At 53.0% G+C, this 26,569-nt stretch overlaps 1 protein-coding gene across 5 annotated transcripts in view; it reads right to left on the bottom strand.

Moving 5' to 3' along the window:
* LOC115381980 (phosphatidylinositol-binding clathrin assembly protein) overlaps positions 1-26,107 on the bottom strand; it is a 53,053-nt gene extending 26,946 nt beyond the window's left edge. For 2 of the 5 annotated variants that reach the window (XM_030083654.1, XM_030083635.1), the window contains exons 1-3: positions 25,077-26,107; positions 10,130-10,272; positions 116-191 (exon numbers count right to left, since the gene is read on the bottom strand). In XM_030083654.1, the coding sequence (XP_029939514.1) occupies positions 116-191; positions 10,130-10,272; positions 25,077-25,206 (349 nt within the window). In that variant the 5' untranslated portion in view covers positions 25,207-26,107. The remainder of the gene's footprint in view (positions 1-115; positions 192-10,129; positions 10,273-25,076) is intronic. The other 3 variants (XM_030083628.1, XM_030083646.1, XM_030083639.1) reach the window with 2 other exon arrangements.
* Positions 26,108-26,569: the final 462 nt, after the last annotated feature.

The following is a 26,569-nucleotide window of genomic DNA, read 5'->3' as shown; positions in this document are numbered from 1 at the left end:
GTCTGAAACATTCCATCAGCCGCGCTGACGTCTAAATCTGCCCTCCATTGTTCAGCAACGCCGCGGGATTGAGCCTTTAAATGGTTTTCTAGTCCGGGGCTGACGTGCGTCTTACCTTGCAGAGCTCCTTTATCCAGGAAGTTGTTCAGGTTGAAGAGGGTGTTTCTGGAGGCCAGGTACTGGATGAAACGCTGCAAAGGAAAAAAAAAAAAAAACACAAAGAATTGAACTTTTTAAGCCAGAAGATTCAAGAATTAATCCTTTGAGTAGCGGGAAGATCCGTGCAAATTGTGAGGAAAATCCGCGAGCCAGTGCAAACACAACCCTGCTCTGAAGCTGGCAGGCTTCTTCCTCTGCGGAAGCTAACGGCGGGGAAACAGCTCCATGAACCGAGGTGCAGGAAAGAGGGGAAAAAAAGAAACACTATAAAGATCCAAGTGATGTAGTGAAGCTTAAATGTTTCAAAAGCTCCCTGTTAGCATGCTAAAAGTACAGCATATCAGTCGGATTCACCAAAGTCGGCTCAGCTGATCAAGCTAATGTGCTAATGTCCACGTTCACTGTTAGCATGCTAAACCGTGTTAGCAGTGGTTGTAAGTGAAGGAGCTATTTCGGTCGCAGATGAATCGCTGAATGGTGAATCCTCCTAAACTGACTAAACTGGAGCACGACAGCAGAAAAGAGCCACTCCAGGCGGTTGGTTCTCGCTGGTTCTCATTAGCGAGCGGCTAAACGCAGGAGAACGGCGCTCAGATGTGATCTCCGCCGACTCCACCCGGGACGTTTCCCCCGCACGGCGACAGCCGAGTGATTTGCCTCCGTTAGCCTTCCTGCAGGGTTCAGAGGTCGGCCGTAAAGCACGAGCCTCGGCTCTTTTTCGGGGCACTCGGCTGTTTCTGCGCTCCGAGCAGGAACGGCGGTTTAACCCGTTCCTCTCTCCGCTTCTTTAACCGCGGCGCGCCTGCTTCACCTCCGGCGCTGCAGCCGGTGTTTAAAAATTAACTTTCCTCCCTCCACCTCCGGCCGTTTATTAGCACTCACACCGAACCGGTGAGGGAGGGAAACCGAGGAGCGGAGGCAGTCGGAGGAAAAAATATTAATTAACCTTTGGGAAGCAGGAGAAGACTGGCAGCGCCGTATAACAAACTATTATGTAATAACCCTCTGGAAATGTTAATGAGATCAAATCTGGGGCTGAAATTCCTGCGACAAAGCGGCAAATAGCGTCTTCGCTGTTCTTCGGCGTTTGAACATTCTTCCACCGCTGTGTAAGTTGACAGAGCGCCGCGGCCCGGCGGTCCCGCCAGCGCTCCAACACTGGCCGCCTGTCCCCCCCCCCCCCCCCCCCCGACAGGTCTGGGAACTCTCCCCACTTTCCAGGGAAGCCTCGCCCGGCACGTCGGCGCTCTTTCTCGCACCTGGAAGCCACCCGGCACGGACCATCGGTCGGCTCAGAGCAAAGAACTTCCTGCTGCTTTCTCAATTCTAAGATATTAATGACGACTGCAGCTTCGCTTATTCACTCCTAAATTCAGAGTGTTCTCGGGCTGGAGCTGGAGATCCAGGAGTTATTCAGACCTCGGGGAGGAACCGTCTCGATCGTCTTGATCTGTCTGGCAGCGGCATGCAGCAGCGGCAGTAACGCCGCTTGCGTCTTTAAACGACGAGCGAGACGACGCTACAGGCATGTAGATGCTAAAACAGAGTCTGCCCACCATCGTGCGATCCGGCTCCGGGAGCTGCAGGACTCTGAGAGACCTTGGGCCACAAAGAGGAGCAGGTATGCGGAGAATAAAAGCCGGCGGTTCCAGACGGGACCGAGTCGACCTTGAGCGAGCGGCGCTGGTTACATAACGGCAAAGTCAAACAGTTCGTTTCATAAATATGCAACGCTGAAGAAAAGGTGTGTTTTTCTTGCGTGTGTGTGAACAGGGAGCCGTCGGTGAGTCACACAGGCATCCAGGCTGTTTTCAGCCCTGCTCGAAGTTTCGCGGTTTGCCGTTAGCGCGTCCGCGCCGAGAGCGCTGGCCGCCGTCACGTCGTACCGTTTACTCGCCATTTGTACCACTGCGGTAGACACCGTCGGTGCTCGGCAGGAGACTGAACCTTGGTCACATTTGTAGGACCGAGACAGCAGAACGTCTCTCTGCGCCGCCGTGTGGTGAGAAACGGTTCTACAAGACCGGACAGGCCGACTTCTGCTGACACGGACGACGAATCCAACACTTTGAAGTGAATATGTTGCCGTTCTCTCTTCTAGGAGAAAACGGAACCACGCCAGCGTGAAGGTCGGAGGTCTGACTACAACTTTGGAAAGTCAAAAGATCTTTAGTGGATTCCGTCTCTGAAGACCAGGCCGGGCCTGGAATTTGGTTTCTCGAGAACATCTCGGCTCCTCTGGCTTCCTGACTTTGCAGAATACCACAATGCAATGGAAGAAGCCCTGGCGGCGCTCCATGTTTCTGGGAACTCGGGCCTCGGGCTTCGCAAAAGCATCTTAACTTTAAGGCCATCTCTGTCCAACAGACTTAAAATGATCTGAGATTTGCCAGTTTGCCAATTCCCGATCTGGCAGGAGACCAGCCTCGCTGGCTGGCTGCAGCGTCCAAGAATGAGAGAGTGTGTGTGTGTGTGTGTGTGTGCGCTCGCAAGCCCAAAATGGCTTGCGGGCATGTGTGTGTGTGTGTTGGATTCAGCTGCACCAACATTTCCAAGGCCTCTGGGACTGTTTAAAAAGACATAAAGAATGTGATTTTGCTCTCGTCCTCATGCGCAGACAACAGTCTGTTCAAGACGCCCACAGGGGAATTCAGAGCCCAAACCCACCCCCGAAAGGTTAACCGTTCAGTTTGTGCGTTCGGGACTGGTATTTAGGTGATGGTGATGAGGGCTGGGACTCGTCGGAGCCGCAGAGATGAGCGAGCCTGAGAACTTTCATCTTCTTCTTCACTGGTATGTTTACAGAGCCAAACCAAATATTCTCGCTGCCTCACCTCCACGGTCCATTTCTGGCCATTAATCGAAAAATCTTGGCACTGAACAGCAGCTAACTGGTTAAAAAAAAAACACTGGCATTATTAGAAATTTAACTTTCCAAACTTTCAGTCTTGTCCTGCATTTTTAACCGACTTGTCAAAAACTTAAAATCCGCTTAAAAATCAATTCCGGCTGATTTTTCCAGCCTTGACGGCAGGACTGAAGCCATTATAACACCGTGGCTTCACCGAAGTGGGACCAGTCGCCGTCTTTTTGTCACGCCACTCTAATACGGACGTCGCTTCGCTCTTTGTGCGAAAATTGTTATTTTCAAGAAATCTGCAGAAAGATAAACCCTTTCATCTGAGTGCGAGACAACACAATGTCCGACTGAGAGCTGGGAGAATATCTGAGCCGGAGGAAAGAGAAAGAAGCAGCCTTGTGATGTGATGTGTGCGATGAACCCGGGGTAAGAACCAGAACCGGACAAAACCGCCAAAACAAAGGCAGAGGCAGCAAAAAGAAAGGAGCTGGTGATATTCACAGGCTCTCCTCGTCTCCGCCGCTTCAAAAGTCCATTTGACGAACGCCTCGGTCTGACGTACGAGGCGGAGGCAGACGGGAAAATGCATGGATATAGATGAAAAGCAGACGGCGAGAGAGAGAGAGAGAGAGGCAGGCTGGGAAACCCGCTGAGCCCCAGATTATTCAGCAGAGACGGTCCCAGAGACGGAGGACGCCGCCGTTCTGAGCGGAGATTTGGAGGAGAGGTCTAAGAATAGCAGAGGAGTGAAATGAGGAGACAATGGAGAGAGACGGAGAAGCAGGTCGGCTCGGCTTTTCAAATAATTCATGTTAGCATATCGGAGAACAAACTCATGTATTATTGAAGGGTTTGGATCTGCGGCGGCGGCGGCTGCTGCCCGCCTCGGCGAGACGCGGCTATACGTGGAGTCGGCTGCACCCGCCCTGCTCCTCCGCCTCCTCCGCTCAGAAGTGCACAAGTTGGTGGTTTCCGTAGTAACCGAACACCGTGGCTCCAGCTGACCTGAAGGCTCGGAGGAGAGTTTTTTGTGTTTGCGTGCGAGTTTTTCCACTCGGGCAGGAGGAGACCGGAGACGGCAGACACGTCACCCTTCCTATGATCGATCAATGTGTTAAGATGTTGAGCTAAGCTAAAGGCTCCATCGTTTGGGGCTATGGAGGACTTCCTGGGGAGTGATTTCGAGGGGTGCTGTACGTCCTGTAACTGTGGCGGTTTTCCTCAGAGGAAATAGCGCCTGACTCATCGATACGACTCTGGAAATGTTCACCAGCGTTGCTTCTTGACTGAATGACGCCACTGCAGTTACTCACACCGTATCACACACAATCCAGGAAATAAAGACAAATGCTTGGCTTTTAAACCTGTTTTTTTTTTTTTCTTTTGCCTCCGGGGCTTCCTGCTCGTCAGGTTTGTAAGCCTTTGCCCAGATTAGGATCTAAAGATGAAATATTAAAGTTCAAAAGAAATTTAAATGAATCTTTTAGAGATATAGGAAGAGAGGAATAATGAACACGCTTCCAAAACAGAACTATGTAGCCTGCTGACGTGTGATGCTGGTCATCTCGCCTCCCTTTGGCATTAAAAAAAAAAAAGAAAGAAAGAAAATCACAGAGCGGCCCAGTTGGTAAACAGGCGCCGGCTGACGTCACGCCACGCGAGACCTGGGAGGAGGAGGAGGAGGAGGAGGCGGCGAGCGCTCGGCCCTCTCTGGACCTGCCGACGTGTAACACGCAGTCAAAGAACAACCACGTCTGCCGGAGACGCCGCTATTGATTCTGGCGGCCAGACCTCCTCACGGCTTTCCACACGTCTCACACGCAGCTGGAAGTGATTTGGGATTCGCCGAGGAGGCGGCCCCGTCCAGAACCAGGCTTCTCTCGCTTAACGCTGGAACACCTGTTTGTGGGGAGCCGCTGGCCGCTGCGCTCAAACTTTTTTTTGCTTTGCTTCAAACCCGTCAGAAGCGACTGCAGAGCGAGAAGAGGCGGTGACTCACGGCGGCAGAATGAGTCGTGATGGAGGCTGCGCTGAATGGAAGCTGCTCTTACACAAGCGGCGCAGACAGACCTGTGGACGGACGCGCAAACACGCAGACCGCTTTCAACTCCTGGAGAGATGCGATCGCTCCCCGCCTCCTCTCACACTTTCTCCCGCTCTTACACAATCGAGTCGTTTGGCCTCCGAATCCAATCGCGGCGTGAAAGAGGCCGATTCACAAAGAGACGAACAAACAACGCCAAGGCCGAATCTGCTCGTGTGAGCGCCTCGGCCTGCCAGGCAGCCGGGCTGATGGCGCGCCGTGAGTCACCGCTTGATACACCTATGCAAACACACACACGACTCACGGCGTGGGCCCGAGTGAAGTTTATGCCGCCTGTAACAGAGTTTACAAAGCCGTCTGTTGGCGACGGCGCTCGGGGATTTATTTCTACGCACCAAGGTGTAAAGAGCTTCGCAGCCCAGCTCCAAAGTTTAGCGTAAGAGCGACCACAACAGAAAACACCGGTTCGTCTGAGCGTGGAATGAGGACGACGTCAGGAAGGAACGGAGTCGATCTGGACGGAGGGAAGGAGGAAGTCATTAGGAGGGAAAGTCCAAACTGAAGGAATTCAAGAAGAAAGGCTTTGTGAGTGAATCGATACGGCGCCGACGGTTTCTCCCTCTCACCTTTATAACCAGACGACTAAAGGCCTATTCACGCTGCACGGGGAAGAAAAACACGGCTGGCTTCCTGACGTCAGCCGGCAGCAGAAAATGACTCCTTTCAGTAAAAGACGTTTTGTCGCCTAAAGAGGTTCCAGGTTCTACTGCATTCACGTTCAAAACTGGAATCTTCCTTTTCGTAACGGCCCAATATTATATCGGGCAGCTGCGTATCGCGGTATATTGCCTTATCAATACTATTCTCCACCTAAATGTACAATTTGTCCACAAACACTAGTCTTGATTCAGAAATCCAGTGGTTTTCGTTCACAGGGCGGCTGTTATCACGAGATCGACACACTGATAGACTTAATTATAACGTTTTAATGCATCTGTGTGGGGAGCTGGCACCAGCAGGGCCAATTACAGCCACTAATTAAAGCTGGCGCTGCCGGAGAGAGCGGTGGAGGCGCTGAATCGGCTTCTCGCGAGCGGCATCGAGTCCCGATCGGAAATCACGCTGGAAGACAGTAAAGTTTCCTCAAAAGCAGGAAGTGAAGCGCGGGGATGTCTGGGTAGCGCGGCCGCCTCCGCCTCCAGCACCGGTCATCGTTTCGCCTCGGCGCCGGCGGCTGACGGGAAGCATGTGCGGCGACTTGTGTGTGTCCGTGCGCATCGGAGCCTGTCAGATTATCGCCGGTGACCCCCATTAAAGCGCCCCCCCCCCCCCCCCCCCCCCCGTCTGACTCAGCGCTTCAGTCAGCTGTTTTCTGCCCGCCTGGCGCTCGTCTTCTGTAACGTCTCACGCCGTCCCCGGTCCCTCTCACTGCTGTAAAACACACAAATAGTGGAGTCTGACACACACACATCTGAGTGCACACTCCCTCCATTACTATCTCACACACACACACACACGTGAAGGGGAGCGGTGTGTCCTGCTGCCGTCAGCACTTCGGCCGCCGTCCTCGCCAGACCGTCCCCGTCTCCTCTCATGTCCTTAATGACTCTCGCTCTCCGTCTGCTCCCTGCCTCGCCCTCCCGCCCTCCCTCCCGGTTCTGATGTACAGAGCGGCGGCTCGCCGTCCCCGATCCCGCCGCGCCCGGGCGCAATCAATCAGACTGTAATTCTCCTCGCCGACACTCACGGCCGTCCTGCGCCCGAGAAGAAAGGGATGATGGGTAGTGTTTTCGGGTGCGTGGCGTCCTTGAGAGCAGACTTCACCCAGCAGCTTTAGGCCGTGACGTTGCGATTGGTTAAAGATAAAAAGGAAAAAAAGAAACTCTTGGAATTTAAATGATTTCAATGTTTTCCTGTTTAGGTTTCAAAATAAAAGCCTTCATTTCACTTCTTTTAAAACCTGCTCAACACACAGACCTGCCTCTTTGAAAATACGAGGCTTTTTCTGCCGGTTCATGTCTCCTTGATGCACGATTCAGTTTAAATGACGTCTCGGTTCCGGTTTACCGGATAACTCCGTGATTTTAGATTGAATTCAGTAGTTAACAGCTTCCAGCGCGTCTCGGCCGATTAGGCTGCAGCTCTGAGAATAACTTTCACAGGAAACCAAGTTAAAACAAAACCTTCGCGCCACATATCTCGTTACACAGAGTGGACAACCAAACGCCGTGTGGAGGGACGCCCGGCGGCGGCCGGGGGGCGAGAGGAGGGATGGAAAACGGCTCTCGGGGGCCATTGTTTGGGTTTCCTGCTGGATTATTTGTGGTACATATTGGCCGATCGCACAAAGGCTTTGGAGGCAGCGGCGCACGCCGGCAAATGATAACAAGTCAAACAATGGCCAGACGGCGAGCCAGAGCCAGGCGGTCCGTGGCCCCGCCCCCCCCCCCCCCCAGCCGCCCGCTCGCCGAGTCAGACTTCAGCCACGCAGGTTTTCAAACTTGCAGCAGAAGACGGACTCTACAGCTTCCTGTCCAGCAGCGCGTGAATCATTTAGCTTCACTTTTACCGAGACGATAAAAACGCTGCGGGACGCTTCTTTCCGTCCTTGTCCAGCCTGAGACGGCAGCCAGCGAGTCTGACAGCGTGTTTATGAACGCTGTACTTCCTCCGTTCGCTCCCCGCTTCCTCAAAACGCCCCTTTCTCTTCATGCCAACTCGTTCAGGGTTTACCTCCGTTTAATGGAAGAGCTTTTCTTCTGAAAGACGCCAGAGAACGCATGAACGTACAGCAGGACGGATTTATCATTAAAGTACCAACTAAAACATGAAATAAACTCCTACTGCTTATTTACCAATCAGCCATTTTTTGTATTTTGATCGCATACAGGTTAAATTTAACTGGACAGCGGTCTTTAAAATCAGAAGCCGGTTCCACGCCGATCTCAGCCGGACTGTACAGTCTATTGACCCCAATTCTGTGGGTCCCTGCTTTCCAACACCGCGGCCAGATTCCTGTCCGCTCCGCTCCGCCGGTAATGGATGGCGGCGGCCGCGAGGGAGCGGGGGGGGGGGGACACCTGGCCGCCGAGCCTCCGTCAGCAACCGGCGCCGCGACGGGCCTGATGAATGCCGGCTGATGAGCGCACGCTCCTCACCTCCGCTGCAGGCCGAGGACTAAAAACAGAAGCTTCTCCCCCCCCCCCCCCCCCCCCCCCACCCCCCCCCCCTGCTGTGATCTACCGTCGCTGGAGATTTTCAATTACTGCACAGCGCGCTCCACCTTCGCTAACCGGAGAACGGCGGCGTTCCGGTAATGAAACGGCGCAGTCGCCGAGGGATCCTTCACTCGGCTCTCTGCTGTCGAACCACAGACGCCTCACAACCGAAGCGGACGCCGTTAAAACGCCTCAATCAGCCTGAAAAGTCACTTGAGGTGAGGCGTCGGCGTTAAAAAAAAATAAATAAATAAAATAAAAGTTGAGCCTGACGGCGGCGGCTCGCAGATAAATCAGCCTCCAGTTCGGGAAAAACCTCCCCGCCGCTTCCCGCCGCTCCGCAGTGACCTACTTAGCATGATTTGATTTATCAAAAGCGTTGCAGGAACCTCCACAGCCGCCGACCGTTCAGGACGGCGTTCGGCGGCGTCTCGCCTTCATCTGGAGGAAGACTCCTAATGCTCAAGGTATGACTCAACTGCAGCTACAGCAGCAGCACGACGGCTAATTTTAGCGTCCTCCGACTCACCCCCCCCCCCGGTTTGGGTGTCGGTGAGTTTATAGAGGCTGCGATACGGCAAAACGCCGCGATCTCACACCCGATTCTTCCCCCCTTCTCTGAGGAAGTGCAGATTAACGCAATAAACAATGAGGCAGGAAGGGTTACGTAACGGCGGGCTGAACGGGGAAGCAAAGCTCCCCCCCCCCCCGCTATATCAACACAAATTAGCAGGAATGCAGCGCCGGGCGTGTCGGCGTTCGGGCGTGTTCGAGTGTGCCAGAGGATAATCTGCCACCTTCATCAGAGCGCAGCGCTCCCACGTTCTGCCGCTCCGCACGGCTGCAGACGCATTTCACGAATCGACTGTGGAGTGTAACTGAATTTGTCACAAAAGGCCCAAATTCTGGAGATTCGGTGCACTTGTAGGCTTTTATTCCTCGCCAAATTTGGGCAGAATGAATGAAAAGAAGTGGAGGAAGACGCACGTTCCAGCAGGTTTCAAGTAGAAATCCAAAAAAAAAAAAAAAATCAGCTTCAAGCTTTGGGTTAGAGAGAATTAAAGAGCCCCGTTTGAAGCGTGTCGGTGTCTAAACAACAGGAAATCACAAGAGCAATCGCTCTCTCAGCTTTCCATGAATAATCACAACACTGGAAATCCTTTTCATGCTGAATTATGGAAAACGAATCCATCCGCGATCCGATGAGATGCTGCTTTAGTTTAAAGAAAACAAAAAAAAAAAGAAGAAACGGCTCAATCGACACACAGAGGTCAGAAAAACCTAATTGGCAAACATGGAATTTGAGGGAAAATAATGATTTCTGTGTGTGAAGCTGGTTGTAAAGCATCTGTACTGCAAGTCTGTGGATATCAAAGCTCGCATGTAAAAATACGCGGCGTTCAATCAGTCATGTGATGAAGGCGGTGCGGTATGAATTATTAAGCAGCGGCGAACAAGGGGATGAGCGTAAACTACAATAGTTCATTTGAAGAACAGAGCCGCTCCGCCTCCGACTCGCCTGGAAACAATAAAAAACAAGGAGGTGTGAAACCTCCCGGTTTCCATGACGCGCTTTCTGATCAGACCCGATCGCAATTAATGAAGAAAGTTCTTCATAAACACGGCGGCGCCGCTGGAATTTTAATTCCAGCCGACTCTCTCTGAATGTGTGAGCGCTCCACTGAGGGACCGTGTTAGTCTTCCAGCCTCCATGCCTGTTTTTTATCGAGTTAATTTATTGGATTATTCATTCGCCGCTATCCCCGTCCCCCATCTCGCCTCCAGCTCGTCTTCGGGCTAATTAATTGCGACCGGTGGCGGAGCGTCCACCGGGCGGCGCCGCCTCACCTCGTTGCCGTACATCATGAGGTGGTGGGTGGTGATGAGGGCCTTGAAGACCACCACCCAGCTGGAGTTGGCCGTGCGCTCGAACAGCGTGTCGGCCAGCTGGGGAATGTTGACGTTCATCTCGTTGGTGCAGTGGATCAGATCTGGGAAGGAGAGGAAGGAGAAAGAGTTACACAAGAAAAAGCTTTTTTTTTTAAAAGGCTGGATCGAGAACAAGGATGTAGAGAAATGGAGGTGTGGAGGACGCTCCACGCTTCGCCCGTTCGCTGGTCTTCTGATGTGATCGGAGCAGATACCACCGCCACCTCAACGCAGATCGATCCGGACCGATTCCTGCTCTTCGCTCCGGCCCCCCCTCAAGCACAGACGTCAATACAGACAGACACAAATTGATTATTCACAGCGGAATTCGGGTTTTTTGTTCCATTTCTCGGGAGTCCTCCACCCCTTCCATTCCTCCGCCCCCCCCACCTCGTCTCCCCGTCCTTTGTTCTTCTCCGCAGGACATTATGAGCTGCCGGCTTCCCACACCTGGTAACTACGGAAACGGCTTCTCATTAGAGCGCCGGGGCAGCGTCCCGTCGGGAGGCTTCATCAGCGCAATCAGGTGTGCGTGCACGAGCAGGTGCGCACGCTCGCCCCGACGCGGGCCGCCCTCGCTTAGCGCGTTACGTCCTTTAAACGCGAGCGGCGACCGAACAGCGGCGCTCCAGTCCGGCAACGCCGTCGGCCATCGCTGCAGCGTGGCAGGAGAGCGGAGCGAAGCGGCGGAGGGGGAGAACATCCCAGACCGAACAGGAGGAGATCCCAGACTGGTCCAGACCAAATCTGTTCGGTCCAGCCAGACCAAACACACCTGGACACCGCCGAAGGTGCGCCGACCATCAATAAGACGGATTTACATTCCAGCACAAAGAGTCTCCTCGACGCCTCCACTTCCTCCGCCTGCACAGCCCCGCTGTTATGAGAGCTGATTGGAAACAATTAATATCTGTGAGCTGGAAATAGGCCTCGGTGAATTAGCCGTGTTGCTGCGACTGTTAATTTCTGCCGCTGCCTTCTCTCTTTCTCCTTCTTCTCCTCCTCTCTTTTCCATCTGCCCGTCGTTATTCAGCAGAGCTCATGTTTTTTCATTAGGGTCTGGAGACGGAAAGAGAAAGAGAGAGACAGAGCTAAGAGAAGGACTGATTAGGTCTGTGGGGACACACACACACACACACACACACACAGCAGTGTGTGTGCCAGTGATAATGTAAAGAGGCTACATGTGCCGACTTAATCAGGCAGAGTGGGAAGCATTAGATGCCACTGATCCCCGACCACAGAGGAGGAGAGAGGACGAGGGAGAGAAAGGCCAGTGGACGGGGTTAAGCGAGGGGGACAGAGAGGAAAGTGACCAGCAGAGGGGTTTAGGAGTCCACCGGCGAGGGCGAGGGCGAGGGGAGAGGAAGGAGCCCAGCCCGGCGGCGGAGAGGAGATAGACGAACCAGAAAAGATAATGAGACATGTGAGACATGAGTGTCTCTTCATCCAGACAATTTGCAGAAATCCACACACGGCTCGACAAGCCTTCCCGCCTCGCTTTATCGCCGCTCTCTTTCCTCGAGTGGTGCGCGGCAGAAACAAGGCCGCCCGTGTAATTTCTCTCTCTCTCTCTCTCTCTCTCTCTGTCTGTCTTTCCAGCGCGTCCCCGGCAATTACTCCGACCGCAAATGGAAAAAATACATAAGATCCATGTTAACAGTGCCGGGTTGCATCGCTCTGACCGGCGACGCGGCGTCCGGCGAGCAATTACCTGCTCCGGGGCTTCACAGCGGGCCTGACGAGGATGATTAGCAGCCACACACACACAACCGGACGGTCCGCCTGCACGCAACTCCGGCACCGAGAAAACACAACAGCACGAGCGTCACAGCCTCAACGATGGCCGCCTCCTGGGTTCAGTTCCCTCAGATAGCGTCCGACATGTTCATGTTTCGTCTCTTTGCTAAGCGGGGAACTCCTCTGCTGCTCAGCTGACCTGCTCGGCCGGTAATTGATTACTCTTAATCACCCTGCAGTAACTGGACGCGTTGGCCCGACTTTCTGAGGCAGCGCCGGAACCGTTTACTCAACCGGGCAATTAACTACACACATCTCATCAACATTTGCTTTATTTATGTGGCTGATGGTTTTTTTTTTTTATTTTATTTTTTGCAGCAAGTTCCAAACCAGACTGCGCACCGTGCCGTTTGCACACAGCCGGATGAAACAATTGGAATACTTCATCCGAGGCGCTTTTCACCGTTTTATTACATTAATCAAGAAAATAATTGGCTGCCGCAGTCCTAATTAATCAGCAGGCTGAGCAGAGGGATCCCAGCTGGGAACAGTTTGTGCTCGGCAGAAAGCTCCCGCTTGACGCCGAACGCCGGTAGTTTGGAAGACAGCTGGGTATCCGGTAGAGGCCGACGGTCGTTCAACTACAACCCGGACAGGGAGGTTTCTGTGAAGCCTTGGGGCGTCTACACAACCAGCTCTTTCTCCTGAACTCTCTATGTGGACCTCATACCGGGTTCTGCAGCCTTTCTGACCAAAAGAGCCAAAAAGAGCGGAAAGTCACTGAAATGTGACTTTCCGTCAAGTCCAGTAGTTCTGGAGCCATAAAGAGCATTTAGCCATTAAAATGAGGAGAATGCAGCTCAGGAAGCTTCGTTCTGGGTTTTGAGGAACAAACAAACAGTACAGATGAAGTTTGAACTACAGTTCAGTACAGTGAATGTTTTATTACATTGAACCTATTTTTGTTCCTGATTTTAACAGTTTTGTTCTTGTTTTCAAGCTTTTTTTTTTGTTGACATTTTTGAAATTGTAGCTTTTTCAGCCATTTAACCTCTTTCTAAAGTTTTCTACGCTTTTTCCTGGCATGTTTCATTTTCTTATGGTAGAAATTGTAGAAATTGCTGTTCTTCTTGTGGTTTTCGCTATTTTTCCCAATTTTACTTGAACCTTTTTTGAATCCCTTTTGAACCAGGAGTGGTGAATCATGTAGCAATTTAAAAATAAGCTAGATGTTTATTCTCATATCATGTGGTGAAGGCTCCATGGAGCCGCTACAGGGGGACTAAGGAACAACAGGTTGAACACCCCTGCCTTATACAATAAATTAGCAGTGTGAGTGCTTTGCGTCGCGGGGGGGGGGGGGCCTGCTGAGTAAATGTGATCTCATTTCCAACAGTGGCCGTCTCTGTTCCGCTCCGGTTTGAGGCCCATTGTTGTCGGTCAGCTGCTGACCTCCGCGGCCTTCGATTGAACCGCAATCAACCGGAGACTTCCTGGTACCGGGGGGGGGGGGGGGGGGGGGGGGGGGGGGGGGGGCATGAGTGCCGGAGGAGCCAGGCTCAGAATGTGACGAGAGGAGCTGCCTCAGCTGATCAGCATTCTGTGATTCGGCCCTCGCTCTTGCCGAGGTGATTTTGTCAGGAAAGCATCTTCGGTGTCTGAGAGAGCAGAGAGACGGCAGGGGGCCACATCCAGGAGGAGGAGGAGGAGGAAGAGATCACGTCTGGCCCAGCTGGCTACTTTCTATCCGCGCTCTCGTCTCATCTCTTCATCCACCTTTAAGTCCTCCTCACATCCACCTGCCAAGACGACTCTCGCTCTTCTCTGCACCGTTTCCTCTCTCGTCAGCTCCTCTACTCAAACCATTAAAACATCGTTGCTAATTACTAGCTTGTGACGGCGTTTTTCTCTCGCCGGTTATCGCTCTGAGCCTCTGGCCTCGGCCTCCCTCGGCTCTCTTCTCTTTTCATTTAATCCACTGCAGCCGCCCGGGGATCAGCCGCCGCGCAGTAAGATGACACAATGGTGCCAGAAACGGATAAAGCAGCCCAACAATCCACAAGTATTCGCTTCGGTTTCTGCAGGACGGGGGGGAAACGGCAGCGCCGAGAGTCTCTCTGGTCACTGATGAAGACTCCCATACGCTGGAGCTCATCTTCACGGAAAGCACAGCCAGTCAGTCTCTCACGTTTCTCCCCTAAGTCTTATCTTGACATTGTCTCGGCTCTTGGTCTGCATGCTGGACACGGCTCGGTCCCTTCCGAGACCCCACAGAAGGTCAGGTCCACGCCGGCGGAATTCCTGAAAGACGGCTTTGTGGAGAACACATCGGGACGAATCCGCAGAGGAGAGCGGGAGCGTTCATCGGAGATTCCTCTGAAGAAAAGGCAGCTTGTTCATGAAGCTCTGAGCAAAATGTTTAGAAGAGAGACACGGCTGCTGATCTAATCAAATAAAGCAGACTACTGGTCAGGAGAACCCACGTTCTTCCTCTCGGTTCTCCCGAGTGACAGGAAAGGTGTGATTACTGCACGACATGTCAGCATATCATTACGCTCCTTCAATATTCAGAGAACCGCCTGTGTCCTCGTCCTTTTCTCCGAGATAAAGTTCAACGAAACACTGGAGAATTTCATACAGTGGAAGAAACGCAACGCAGGACACTGAGGAAGCATTCATGTTCTGACTCGAGGACTTCGTTACAAACCACACTCTGACACTCTGACACGGTGGCGGCGTGAGGACTTCGCCGTCCGCCGTCCCAGTGAAGGCCGAACGTTTCAAACCGCTCGGCCATTCCTCGCCGGGGGAGCCGAGATTATCAAGGTTTTAAACCCAGTGCGAGCTGAACGAGCCGGCTGACCTTCGCTCAAAATCTGCAGAGGTATGGGGCTAAACGGGGAGGAGGGGGGGGGGACGGCGGACCCCACACGGAGGGGGAAGAGAGGCAGACCCCGGAGGCTCCGGGCGGAGTGCGGCCCCAATCTGCTGGAGATTAGCACTCGGCAGTATCAGCACCTTGTCTGGCGTGTTCTGTAATCTCCTCCTCTCCTCTGTCAGGCTTTGTGTTCGGGCCTGGAGAGAGGGTTCGCCTCAAAAGAGGATTCCCCCCCCCCCTTCCCTCCCTCCCTCCCTCCTCCTCTACTCAAATCCTCCTGATGGAAAGAGGTGTGAAGAATTCGAAGAAAGCCTGTAAGCCTGCTACATTTTAAAAACTTCATTCTGTGGCGTTACAATCACTCCCGTCCCGCTTTCATCCCCTCATGAAATCTCCGAGAGAGCATTGTTGTAAATTCTCTGAAGAGCGGCTGAATATGGAGACGTCGCTCTGCTTTTGTCGCCGCCGTGTTTGACGGGAGCGAACGAGGCTTTCTGCCGCTCGACGGGAGCCTCCCCGTCGCACTCCGTCACTGCTCACTTTACTAGAAACGCAGCTGAAAAACACACGCCATTGATCTGAGCGTCTTTATGTTTAGCGCCGTCACTGATTTGACCCGCCGTCTCAGAACGACAGAGCAGCAGTTAGTCTTCACCCGCTACCTGCTTTTATTTACTTTTCATCTGGCAGCAAAGACAGAATAGGAAAACATTTTTCTGACCATGTTCTGCCTCTGAAAGGAAGTGAATAATAGCCGGCGCGGTCTTTCACTGATGTCAGCCGTCCAGAACACAAATACCAAAGCTCTTTTGATGTTCCCTCGCCTCTGGAGCGCGACCATTTGTTGCTTGTTTTCCCTCTTCTGCGGCTGCGAAAACTGCTTTGAGCACGAGATTGAAAAACGAGGCGTTTGCTGACGCAGCGGTGGCAATTTTTCACGACTGTCTGGCATTCCTCAGAGCAAACAAACAATGGAGGAGAGCCGACGGCGGCAGGACGCTGCGATATCTGAGGAAAAGGCTCTGGAGTCCAGGCTCTATGCGACCATCCACACTGATTGTTTAAGCCGTTGCCTGACACATTTTAAGACTCTTCGAGGCGTCTATAGGATGGAAACTATGCAGTTAAGATGTTCCTGCTGACTTTCAAAGCTGCTTGAACCTTTAGTGGTGAAGAAGAGGAGCGCTGGAAGGGTTACTGTGATGAAGACTCGTCCAGCAGTGGGAGGAGTCAGAGAATTCAGGAATGGGAAGAGACTGCACAGCCTCCTGCCAGGAGTTAGGCTATTAATAGCCTGTCTCTGGTTTTCTGGCTTCTTCCAGGTCTTCAAACGTCAGCTTTCCATCACATATACAGAAAGAGAGCCAGGCAGGGGAGAAGAGGAAGACGAAGTCTTCGTCTCTCCAACGACAGTAGTTTTACGTGGGGAAGTCAACGGGACTGAAGACTGAGTGGCTTCTACCAGCGACGCGCCGAGCGGCAGGCCGGCGTTTAAACAGACGTGCACGCAACGCAGGTAGAAGCAGAACCGGCACTTGAACCCGTCCGGGGGGGCTCCTGGGAGAGAACGCGGCTAAAAATAACCGCCAGACATCAGAGCGGGAGCGGGAGCACTGGATGTTCCCAAACAGACAGACAGAGAAAAGCTCCTTCCGAAGCGTGTACTATCACCGCCGTGCGCTCTGAGCCAGACGTCAAACCGAGCCTATGTTTAGTGCGGCGCGTTGGACCGATGCCAGCGAGGGTTCCCCTTGAGGAATACACGTAAAACCCGGCCGGTCCGGTTCCAGGGTCCCCGGGAAGGACGACACTGAACTCCTGCATCTCCGCAGTGAGACCTGGGAAACGAGCGACCGTTCGGTCTGAATTCACGGCAACAAGCCAAGCTTCCAACATCACCTTCTTTTATATTCCGGCATCGATCGGCGCAGCTTTAATGTGTAATTTCCCGATGCCACACTGCTCCTGCACGTCTGGCGGGCTTTAATAAATCACAAGCGGGATGTTAACTAGCCGCCCGCTCATTAATATTGACTTCTGAGGCGCATTTATAATTCAGGTGTACTGTATATGAACCGGTAAGCGTGGCTGTAAAGACACTCGCGGAGGACGAGGCTAACTTGGTTATTTTGATTAGAGCGAGCGAGAATACGTGACTCCAACCACACCTCTGCAGCCGTAACAGCAGATGAAATGTGGCCCGCCAATTTAAAGCCAATTAGGAGTTAAAGCAACAGACTCAAATTTAATAGAGGTTGAATTATGCATCCGGCGTTTAATAGAAAAGAAGAGCGCGCCAACGCTGCTTCACTTCAGAGCCGGTTCGCAGCGTGATTGATAATTCGGGTTCCTGCTGAACGCTCCTGTTTGTTCTCTCGGTGCAGCGGGGATTAGATATTCACTGACTGTAGCATGTTTGCCGTAGTGTCTTGAGGGAGCGCTGTGGAATCAGCTGCAGCTCCTCCTCCGCGCACTCAGAGACTCGCACGGTGTTCCTGCCTTCTCGCCCTGAGCGGGGCCTATCTGGGCTCCGCAGCCAGGGAGGGGTCGCCCAGATAGCATTAGCCTCACCTCCAATCACTCAGGACACGGGCACAGCCCCCCCCCCTGCTTTACCACCAACAGGTTACGCCCAGCGGCGGCCCTATCAGGGCCGCGATCGATGCAAAACAAATAGCAGGAAATGCGCCGGGGCCTCTCAGACGTGGCGAGACCGCACGGAGCCTTTCAGCCCGGCGAGCGCTTTCTCCGCTGGCATTCAGAGGGTGGCGATAAATCCCCCCGGTGTGTGTACACTGTGTAATGAGAGCGGCGGAGTAAAGAATAGACGGGGACAGACAGAGTGGCAGCGCGGCGGGGAAGGTCACGCTGCAGGAGGAACCAAGCTGCAAACGCCGCTGATCTTTAGACGCCCGGGCCGAAACGCGCATTTCGCCGCCAGCCGCCAGCAAACGGCCGATCTGACGGAGGCGGCGCTGATCGGGGAGAGAGCGGAGGCTTGCGAAATGAAACTCGGGAGCGTTTAAACGTGGAAGAATGGAGCCCGCTCAGAATAGCGGGCTAATGTTGGCGCCGCTTTCATGTTATTTTGACGCCTGCTGAGTCACCAGCAGCGTTTGTGCTGCGGCGCCTCACCAAAAACAGCCCGGGCGCGAGCGCTCCTCTCTAGTGACGCCGGCTGAGCCGATCAGACGGCCAAAACAACGCAGAACCTCCGGCTGGAATCTGCATAACAGAAAAGGGTTGACGACTGAAGCGCAGCGTTTGAGAGGAGCGAGCGTTGGTATGAAAACGGCTCTGCCCTGCAGGGCTTCCCCGTGAGCACTGCCAGGCCGGGGAGCCAGCCCGCGCCATCTGGGATGAGTTTAAGTGGAAATCTTAATCACAAACACGACGAACGCGGCCCAAGCTAAATCACTGGTGCCACAGAAGCGTTTCATCACGGTCACCGCGATGGTTCGATTTGTCGTAAACAAAAAATCGGCGAAGCGTCTGCTTCTCCACCGCGCCACTGAAAAGCAAAACTAGGCGAGCTAATCAAGGGAATCAATTGTTAAACATAAAAGGAGTGAGAGTATCTGCCAAGGCAGAGATGAAATCAGGCCCTACTCCATTGTCCCGGGCGTCGTTTCTTAGCGACAATGCCAAATTAATAGAAAAAAGCCCTGCTGAGTCTCTTTAAGCACGTCGACGCGGGAGAGGCTGAAGAAGCATGAGTCAGCCCTGCTGCACATGTGCTCCGACACCAAGAACGATCGCAGTCAAAGAAATCAGGAAAAATCCGTCTAGCTGGGAATGAATTTAAAGATCTGACATCAAAGGTGAAAAAAAATATTACTTTATCTCTGTCGGGTCCAACCAGGAGCAGGAACAACGGACAGAAACGACGGGAATCTAACCAAAGAAAACAGAAAATATCGGACCATCTGCTGAAATGAGAAGCCATTCTGGACGGTTTGAACAAATGGATGTAAATGCAAATGTCTTCTCCGTGTGCCTACACGTTCAGGAAACGCAGCGCAGCCTTATTCTGGAAGGACAAGAATGACTAATGACTGCTGGTATGTGCTTTAAAGCGATATTAAGAGACTTGATGCTGAAAAATATGGTTTACGGTTCCAAAAAGCTGACTTTAACAAGTGTGATGTCCAAAGGATTATCATCACTGAGTAGACTAACAAAGTTTATACTGTATCATTTAGACTTTCAGCCAAAACGCTGAGTTTATGATCCGTCCAGTCATTACGGAAAATGTTCAGAAAATCATAATTAAAAGGGTTTCATGGTGGTTTTCCAAACCAAATTTAATTGCCAATAGAATTAAAAGTGTGACAAAAAGAAAGGTAAATAACTAGCGCACCATCTGGCCAAACAAATTTTGCAGGAAAGCCTTTATACTTGGACACACACTCCGCACATGCCCAGCGAACAGATGTCAAGGTGACCTGCGAGCTCCTGCTAGAAATAGAGCTATAAAGTCTGGATGGGCACCGGCGAGCTGCAGGCCGAGCGACGGAGCACATAAACCTGAGCTCAGTAACTCAAACACACACACACACACACACACACACACACACACACACACACGGGCTCCATCCGCCCCTCAAACTAACCCGGAGAGGCACCGACTACTGAGGCCAGACACACACACTCCAGCGTCGCATCAATTTGTCATGTAAGTGTAACCTAGTTTTAGAGGTTTGGCTAAAAAGAAAAAAAAAAAAAAAAGGTTCCACACACACACACACACACACACACACACACACACACACACCCCGACGCCAAAGGACAAGTGGTCCGGCAGCTCAGCCAGCTGGTAAAAACGATGTGGCGCGTTGAATTTTGCTAACGCAACCTTAGCTGTGGAGAAGTCTGCGAAGGCGCTCAATAACAGGATCGCCTCGCTGAGCGGCTGAGCCGCGGTTAAGACTCACGTTTTGGAAAAAAAAACTGCAAGTCGGGTGGTCTGAAGCGGCTCGGACGGGGTGGGGCGGCTGCACCTGCGTGGCGAGAACCCGCCACTTTAGCAAGTCGGCGGCGGCGCTCAGAGCTGTTATTACGGCACAGAGAGCAGATCTGATGCGGACGGGAGGAAACGCCGCCGCCGCCGTCGCTGCGTTCAGAGGGCAGCTCTCCTCACAGGCGCCGGCTCAAACATCAGGAAACACGCAACAGAATGAGGATTTCTTCATAAGAGCAAGATCAGAAGAGCACAATAAGAGCAGAACATTTTTAAAAATGTCACGAGACGGCCCGACACTTCCACAGTGAAGCTTCTCCGTCCTCTGAGAGGCCGAACCGCCGTTTTCACAGCTTGTGTGTCAAACCAAGGTTCTCCAGCAGGGTGAATGTCGCTGACCTCTTCATATCGGAGCCGCTCCAGCAGATGTTCGCCATGAGGGGGAATAAAGAGCTCCGACCTGGCCCGTGTCGTTGTGTCGGTACTATCTGTGTCTCTCGTAGCCTCACAGATGGCCGAACAGCGAAGACATCTGCTGGGCTCCTCGTTTTGCATATCTTGAAACCCGGCGACGCCGCGCTCGTACCGGCTGCTGGGCGAAGCGAACGTCTGACCGAGGGGTCAGGTCCGGTGCGAGAGCGGCGTCTCGGATCCCCCGATATCAGAAAACCCAACATAAAAAAACCCTGATATCTTCCATCACATCTGTAACGTCGTTGGATGACGGCGATTAGCTGAGTCAGATTTCTGCCGTCGCCAACGCTCCGAGTCACCCCGCCGTGCCTGGTTTCCCTCTCCAGGCCTCCCTCAGCCCGCCCACTCCTCAGAAGACAGTGCAGGACGGCGTTTGGACAAAGGGGACAGCTGCTTTGGAGGAGGCTCGTGGGCTGTGGGAACGAGCCGCACCACTCACCCAGCCGATCACACCGGGTCATTCACACCTCCTCGCGGGTAATTCCGGCACCCGGAGCGCGTTGTCAAGGCGTTCCAAACGCCGAAGACGCCAAATATAAAAGAGCTCCGCACTTTACTGCGATAATGATCTGTAATTCAGGCGCTGAGCGGAGAGAGCCGAGCAGGCAGTCGATTTCACTGCTCCCCCCGTCAACCGCTGGCCATTCAACGCCGACTCTGCAACCATGACAACAGAGCGCCGGTCAAGGGGAAACTGGAACTGAGATGTCGTAACTTCCCTCCAAACGGCTGCTGGATGGCGAAACGACCGGCGTTTGAATGAAGCCGGGGTGGGACGCGGCCCTTCGCCTCCCTCACCGGCTTTAACGACAGACGGATTTCCAAAACTGAAGAGGAGGACTCGGCATTTTTCGCCGCTGACTCACAGGCCGGGGGTTAATTGAGGTGGACAGCCCCAATCAGGACGCCTAATGGCTTTAAAACGGCGCCGACTTCCACCCGGCGGAGCGCGAATGTCACGGCCTCCCCCGGCTGGCTGGCGGCGGCCCGGAGCGCGCCCTCACGCTCGCCGCCGGCGGCGCCGAGAGGCCGCCGCTGTCAGGGTTATTCGGTTATTGGGTCTGGATGCAAATGTGCCGGGGAGAGATCATTCGCAGCTCGCTGTCAGACAGGCGCCGCCGCCCGCTGGGGGATTTGTGCCAAGAGGGGAGCGATGCAGAATGATGGCTGTGCACGTGTGCGTGCACGTTTCTCAGAAAGGACCAGGAGAAATGGAGGCAGAGAGAAAACCAGAATAAACGGCGAAGCACGTCAGGCTGGCAGGTTCTCCCTCCGACTGCAGAACTCTGCAGGAAAACCTGAAACCAGCTGATCAGCCTGCCGGCCTGATACTTCCTCCACAGCAACATCTCACTTCCTTCTGCATCCGTGTCCAACCTGACAGACCGCATTGCTCTCCTACTTCCATTTACTTGTGAATTCTGCCATATTCTTTTAGGACGGTGTCTAATATTCTAGGTTCACGGAACCGATGCATCTAAAAAAGTTGCATTTTCACATTAAATGTGCAAGATTTTCTACCAGCACGTGTCGTTTGTCTCCCTGCTGGACTGCTGAGTATCAAGACAAGCCTGTTATCAGGCGGACGGCACACCCTCATGTTCTCCCTGTGCATGCGTGGCTTTTTATTCTCTACTCGCGTTGCGTTTCTGCCCAGTCAGCTGGGCCCGGCTCCAGGCTGGATAAAGAGGGATGAAGATAGAAGGGTGACGAGTGTTCTGCAGTTCTGTTTCATGTATTCATCACACTCTGGCTTGAGCAAGGCTGTGTTTCCCCCTCGCTGGATCAGCTGGGTAGTTCGCCGAGCGGGGATCGAAGCACGCTCCCCCCCCGCCGCCAGCTTCCCCTTCGCGCTAACACACTCGCAAATTGACTACCTGCCTGACTGAATGACAAACAAACACACAGCCTCTGCCTCCGTTCCCGCGTGCCGGCCGCGGCGCTTCCTCGCAAACGCACACGGCGATGGCATCCCGGAGCGCTGCGCCTCTCGCTGACCCCCGCGGCGGCACCGAGGTGGTTGCTCTCACGGAGAAATCGATACCCGACAATGATTAAGCTGGACGCGGCGTATCGGCCACCCCGGCGGAGCGCGGACACCCCGCCACCTCCGAAGAGACTCCGGTTCGGTCTGTGCGGGCCTCGCCGTCTACGGCACGAAGCGATCCACGTGTTTTATAAAATCAATCAATTAAACCAAACGGCGACCACGACCGCGTTCCGCCTCCACGTGCTTCATGAAAACTTTCCCACTCGAACAAAAGGCCACGGCGGCCGCTGCGACAGGAAGTGTGAGGTTTCTCATGCGTGACTGTCTGGGTCCTTTCAGAGACCTGCTTTCTATTTCTGCTCCCGTCGGTTCGTCTCTTATCTCCGTCTGAAATTCATTTCAGGTCCGTGCAGCGGGGACCGGCTTCGAGAGCGCTCAGCGTGCGCCCGACACATGACTCTCCACGTTTTAATGCTGCTGGCGTGACGAGCCGTCGACGAGGCCGAAGCCATCTGGAGAAGCCATCGATTATCTCCTCGGCAAGCAGGAAAGGCAAATATTTGCCTGTTCCTGGAACTCTTGCAGCACTTTGAAAATCTTCAAAAGAGCTGTTTTTTTTTTTTAAGTAAATCCTCACAAAAGTAAAGAATATTACAAAACAGCAGAGTTTGCTCTTGTATCTTTTTTTTCCCCTCAGCAATCAGTTGACTTCTGCACTGGTAATCTGTGGATCTCGTTCTTGACTCCTAAAGGAGACACTTCAGTCTATTCTGGGACATGGAGCCATAAGAGTCAGGAAGTGAGCCACATATTCTATTTTGGATGAAAATGAAATGGAAAATTCTTGGAAAGTGTTTGGTGACTTTATACAAGCGTAGAGGGAATCCAAGGTACATTAGACTGATGTCTTGGTAGGGATGATGGGTACCTTTCACATCTTGGTACTTCGGCCTGCTGATAAGGTAATAAATGCTAATTTGTTGCTGGCTGCAGACGACGGGTCGCTAATTGATGCCAACGGTGCCGAACGCAGGAGCCGTAGCTGTAGATCTGAGGCTGGTCACTCCTCGGCCTTCAGAACAATCTTGTGCTCAATTAAGGTCAGAAGTTTTCCCACCGCAGGGAGCGGAATCTGCATCCTATTTCAAAAAGTGGAGCCATACTTTTGAGTCACAGTTGCTTTGCTGACATGCTAGCTATTGACATTATTAAAGAATCAGTACTCGGTGGTACTGACGGAATACGGTCGGTACCTATAGAAGCACTGAATTCTGAACCCAACCCTACATCTTAGGAAGTCTGTAATGCAAAAGACTTGGCTTTTGAACATTGAATAGAAACGTGTCGGCCTATGGGGTTGTATATATATATATATGTTGGTACCGTCAAATCAAGCCATGGAAGACACCTCAGAAGGCCTCTGCTGCTGTGGGAACTCCAGACACCGTGTTTGTACGGCGCCACCAGGGGATCGTCACGCTTCAAAGCCTCGCTCCCTGATCCAGGCCCACAGTTTATAAGCAACACGTCTCCCTCTGTCATGGAAAACTCGCCCACCCGCCAGTGTGCGCTTGCCTCGAGGCGCTGCGTCTCTGCCACATGCCGATGAGAGCAAACAGCTGGGATACGCCGACCACCGGTGTTTAATCTCTCCACCACGCCGCCGGAAATGCCGAGCTAATTTGCCGGACGGGGACGCTCCAGAGGAAACGCCGCCGCGATGAGGAGAACACACCCGTTCCGAGTGCCGCCATGTTTCAAGGTGCTTCTGCAGACGCAGCGCGACCCGCCGCGAGGGCTAACTCCAAAATAAACGTCAGGTGAAAACTTTAAAGCCCGTAAATCTCCGTCACTCCACTGAGGACCGCGGCGGCTCCGTCGCCACAGTGAGTCAACTTCCAACCCGATTCCCCAACGCCAGCGTTTAAAGCTGCATTTCAACCGTAAAAATTCCCCCCCAAGCCCAACAAATCACTGCCAGAAGAAGAGAGGAGGAGGTGGGCACTGCACAACGTCGGGTTACACTATCACACACACAAACACACACCTTTCCCTCTTCAACGTGTGAAACCTGGATTTTTCTGCCTGGCAGTTTGAGGGGTTTTACTTTCGGAAGGTTGTGAAACTTCGGGGGCGTGGTCCGGCGTGCCGAACACATCCGACTGGAGGAGGACAGGCATGGTTACTCCAACCTTTCCCTTTTTAAAAATAAAAATAAAAACTCTCTGCAGCCGTGTTGTTCACTGATCTCCGCTTGCTTCATTCTGCTACTGCAGCTTATCTCCAGTGTTTTCTCAGTGAAGTTGTTTTACAGCGCAATAAAGATCGGAGGCTTTACTTCCTCCACCTTCACTGTCTGCATCCACCGCTCCTCCATGTGAACCACAGGAGCCATGACAGCTCCTGGAACGACACCAGCGAGCTCAATCCGCTCGAAAGTTGAGCAAATGGGGTGTTAGTGTGTGTGTGTGTGTGTGTGTGGAAACAGAACAATCAAAAGCCTGCATGTTGAATTCATTTAAAAAAAAATAAAAATCCCAGCTGTTTTGCCCAGTATCAGTCATTAGTGGATCTAAATGATGCCCATCCCTGTCTGACAGCAGTGTGTGTGTGTGTGTGTGTGTGTGTGTGTGTCTACAAAGTGCTTTGTTTTGCCTTGATGGAGCTGAGGGATGTGGTCCAACCAGCCGGACAGAGTGGAGGAATGTGCGCACCGCGGGCCGGGGAAGGACCGGGGGAGGCCCCCGGGCGGCCGCCGGCTGGAGGCGGGCAGACGGTGGGGTGGGTGGGGTGGGGGGGTACAGGTGCAGGTGGGGGTACTCACAGTCCAGGTGCTTCTTCTTGGGGCCGCTCACTTCGTGCGTGGTGGCCTTGCACACCGCCTTGCTGATGGCCGAGCCGGTCATGCTGTGCTGCGCCGCGGCGATCCGGTCCGTGATCGACTGGCCCGACATGGTCCCCCGCTTCTCCTCCTCCCGATCCCCGACCGACTGAGCTCAGAATCGAACAGTAGCGATCCGATCGATGGACCAACTCAGCCCGACTTCCCTGTCAGGCGGAGGCGAACGCGCACTTTCACTTTCCAAAAAATATATATTTTTTAAAAAATCTCGCAAAAATGCAAGAAAACAACAAGCAGTGATTTATTTATTTTTTTCTTCTTTTTGGAGATAAATGGATCCTCTATCTACCTATCTAGTGACCGCGGCGGGCTAGTGTGTGTTAGCTAACGCTGCCGCTGCGCTGCTGGAGCCCGGAGACAGTCCCGCTGAGGAATCTGGACACACAAGAAATGACTTTCTGGCCACAAATACACATCGCTGACTGGCTGCTGTTCGACCAGGAGCACAATCAGTCCCAGCCGGGGGAGATCCGGAACGAGCTCGACAATCCCCCGCGAGAAGAAGAAGAAAAAGAAAGAAAGAAAAGAAAAAAAAAATGTGGAGTTCCTGATCCACGTCAACTTGTTAGCTTGTCTCGCGCTGCCTTGTCCTCACGTCAAAGCCCGACTCGGCCGGAAGAAGTCGCCCAGAACGGAGCGCATCGTCCGGGACAGACCGGTGTCAGACCGTGACGTGCCAGCCAGCTGACCGCCGGGGAGCGTGTGACCGGGGGAGCGGAGCCGGCGGAGCCGCGGAGTTCAGGACGGCGGCGGCGGCGGCGCTCCGCTCCGTCGTGGTGCCTTCACGGTCCTCGGACTCAGTTCCTGCGGTCTGTCGGTTGCCGCCGCCACAACATGCTCCTCGTTCCCGGTTGTTCCGTTTGGGGTTCGGTTGTCTCGGGCGGGCGGGCGGGCGGTCCGCGGCTGTCTGCAGGCGTCTGCTCCGGTGGCTCCTCTGGACGGACTGCCGGGCTGGGCGCTCCTCCGCCGGACAAAATGGCAGCGTAAAAAAATCAGCTGATCTCACAACCGCGCTGCGTTCAGGGGCCGCTGGGAACGCGGGGCTTCCTGTCCGCACAGAGCCAAACACTCCAACCTGAATCCATCTGCTCAAATTCAAGTAAATAACATTATATTCTAATAAAACAGGTTACTTCTGACTTGATTTAGTAAAATGATTTTTATATAATGAATTTTTATCAAATCAAAATACGCAAACTTAGGAATATATCTCCAAATGAACTTTTATTGAAATAGACCACTGTGTATTACATTTTTTTGTATTGATTTAAGAATTACTCTTATTATAAAATGTATGCTATTTGCAAGCAAATAGCATAAGAAAGAATGAACAAATTGGCTGAAATAATGCCCAGTGAAGATTTTGATATTTGAAATTGTCTGTGGTCTCTTTCATTACATGATTTCAGAACAAA

The sequence above is a fragment of the Salarias fasciatus genome, chromosome 3 (assembly GCF_902148845.1).
Source record: "Salarias fasciatus chromosome 3, fSalaFa1.1, whole genome shotgun sequence".
Lineage (NCBI taxonomy): Eukaryota > Metazoa > Chordata > Actinopteri > Blenniiformes > Blenniidae > Salarias > Salarias fasciatus.
This window is presented reverse-complemented; position numbering and strand designations above follow the sequence as displayed.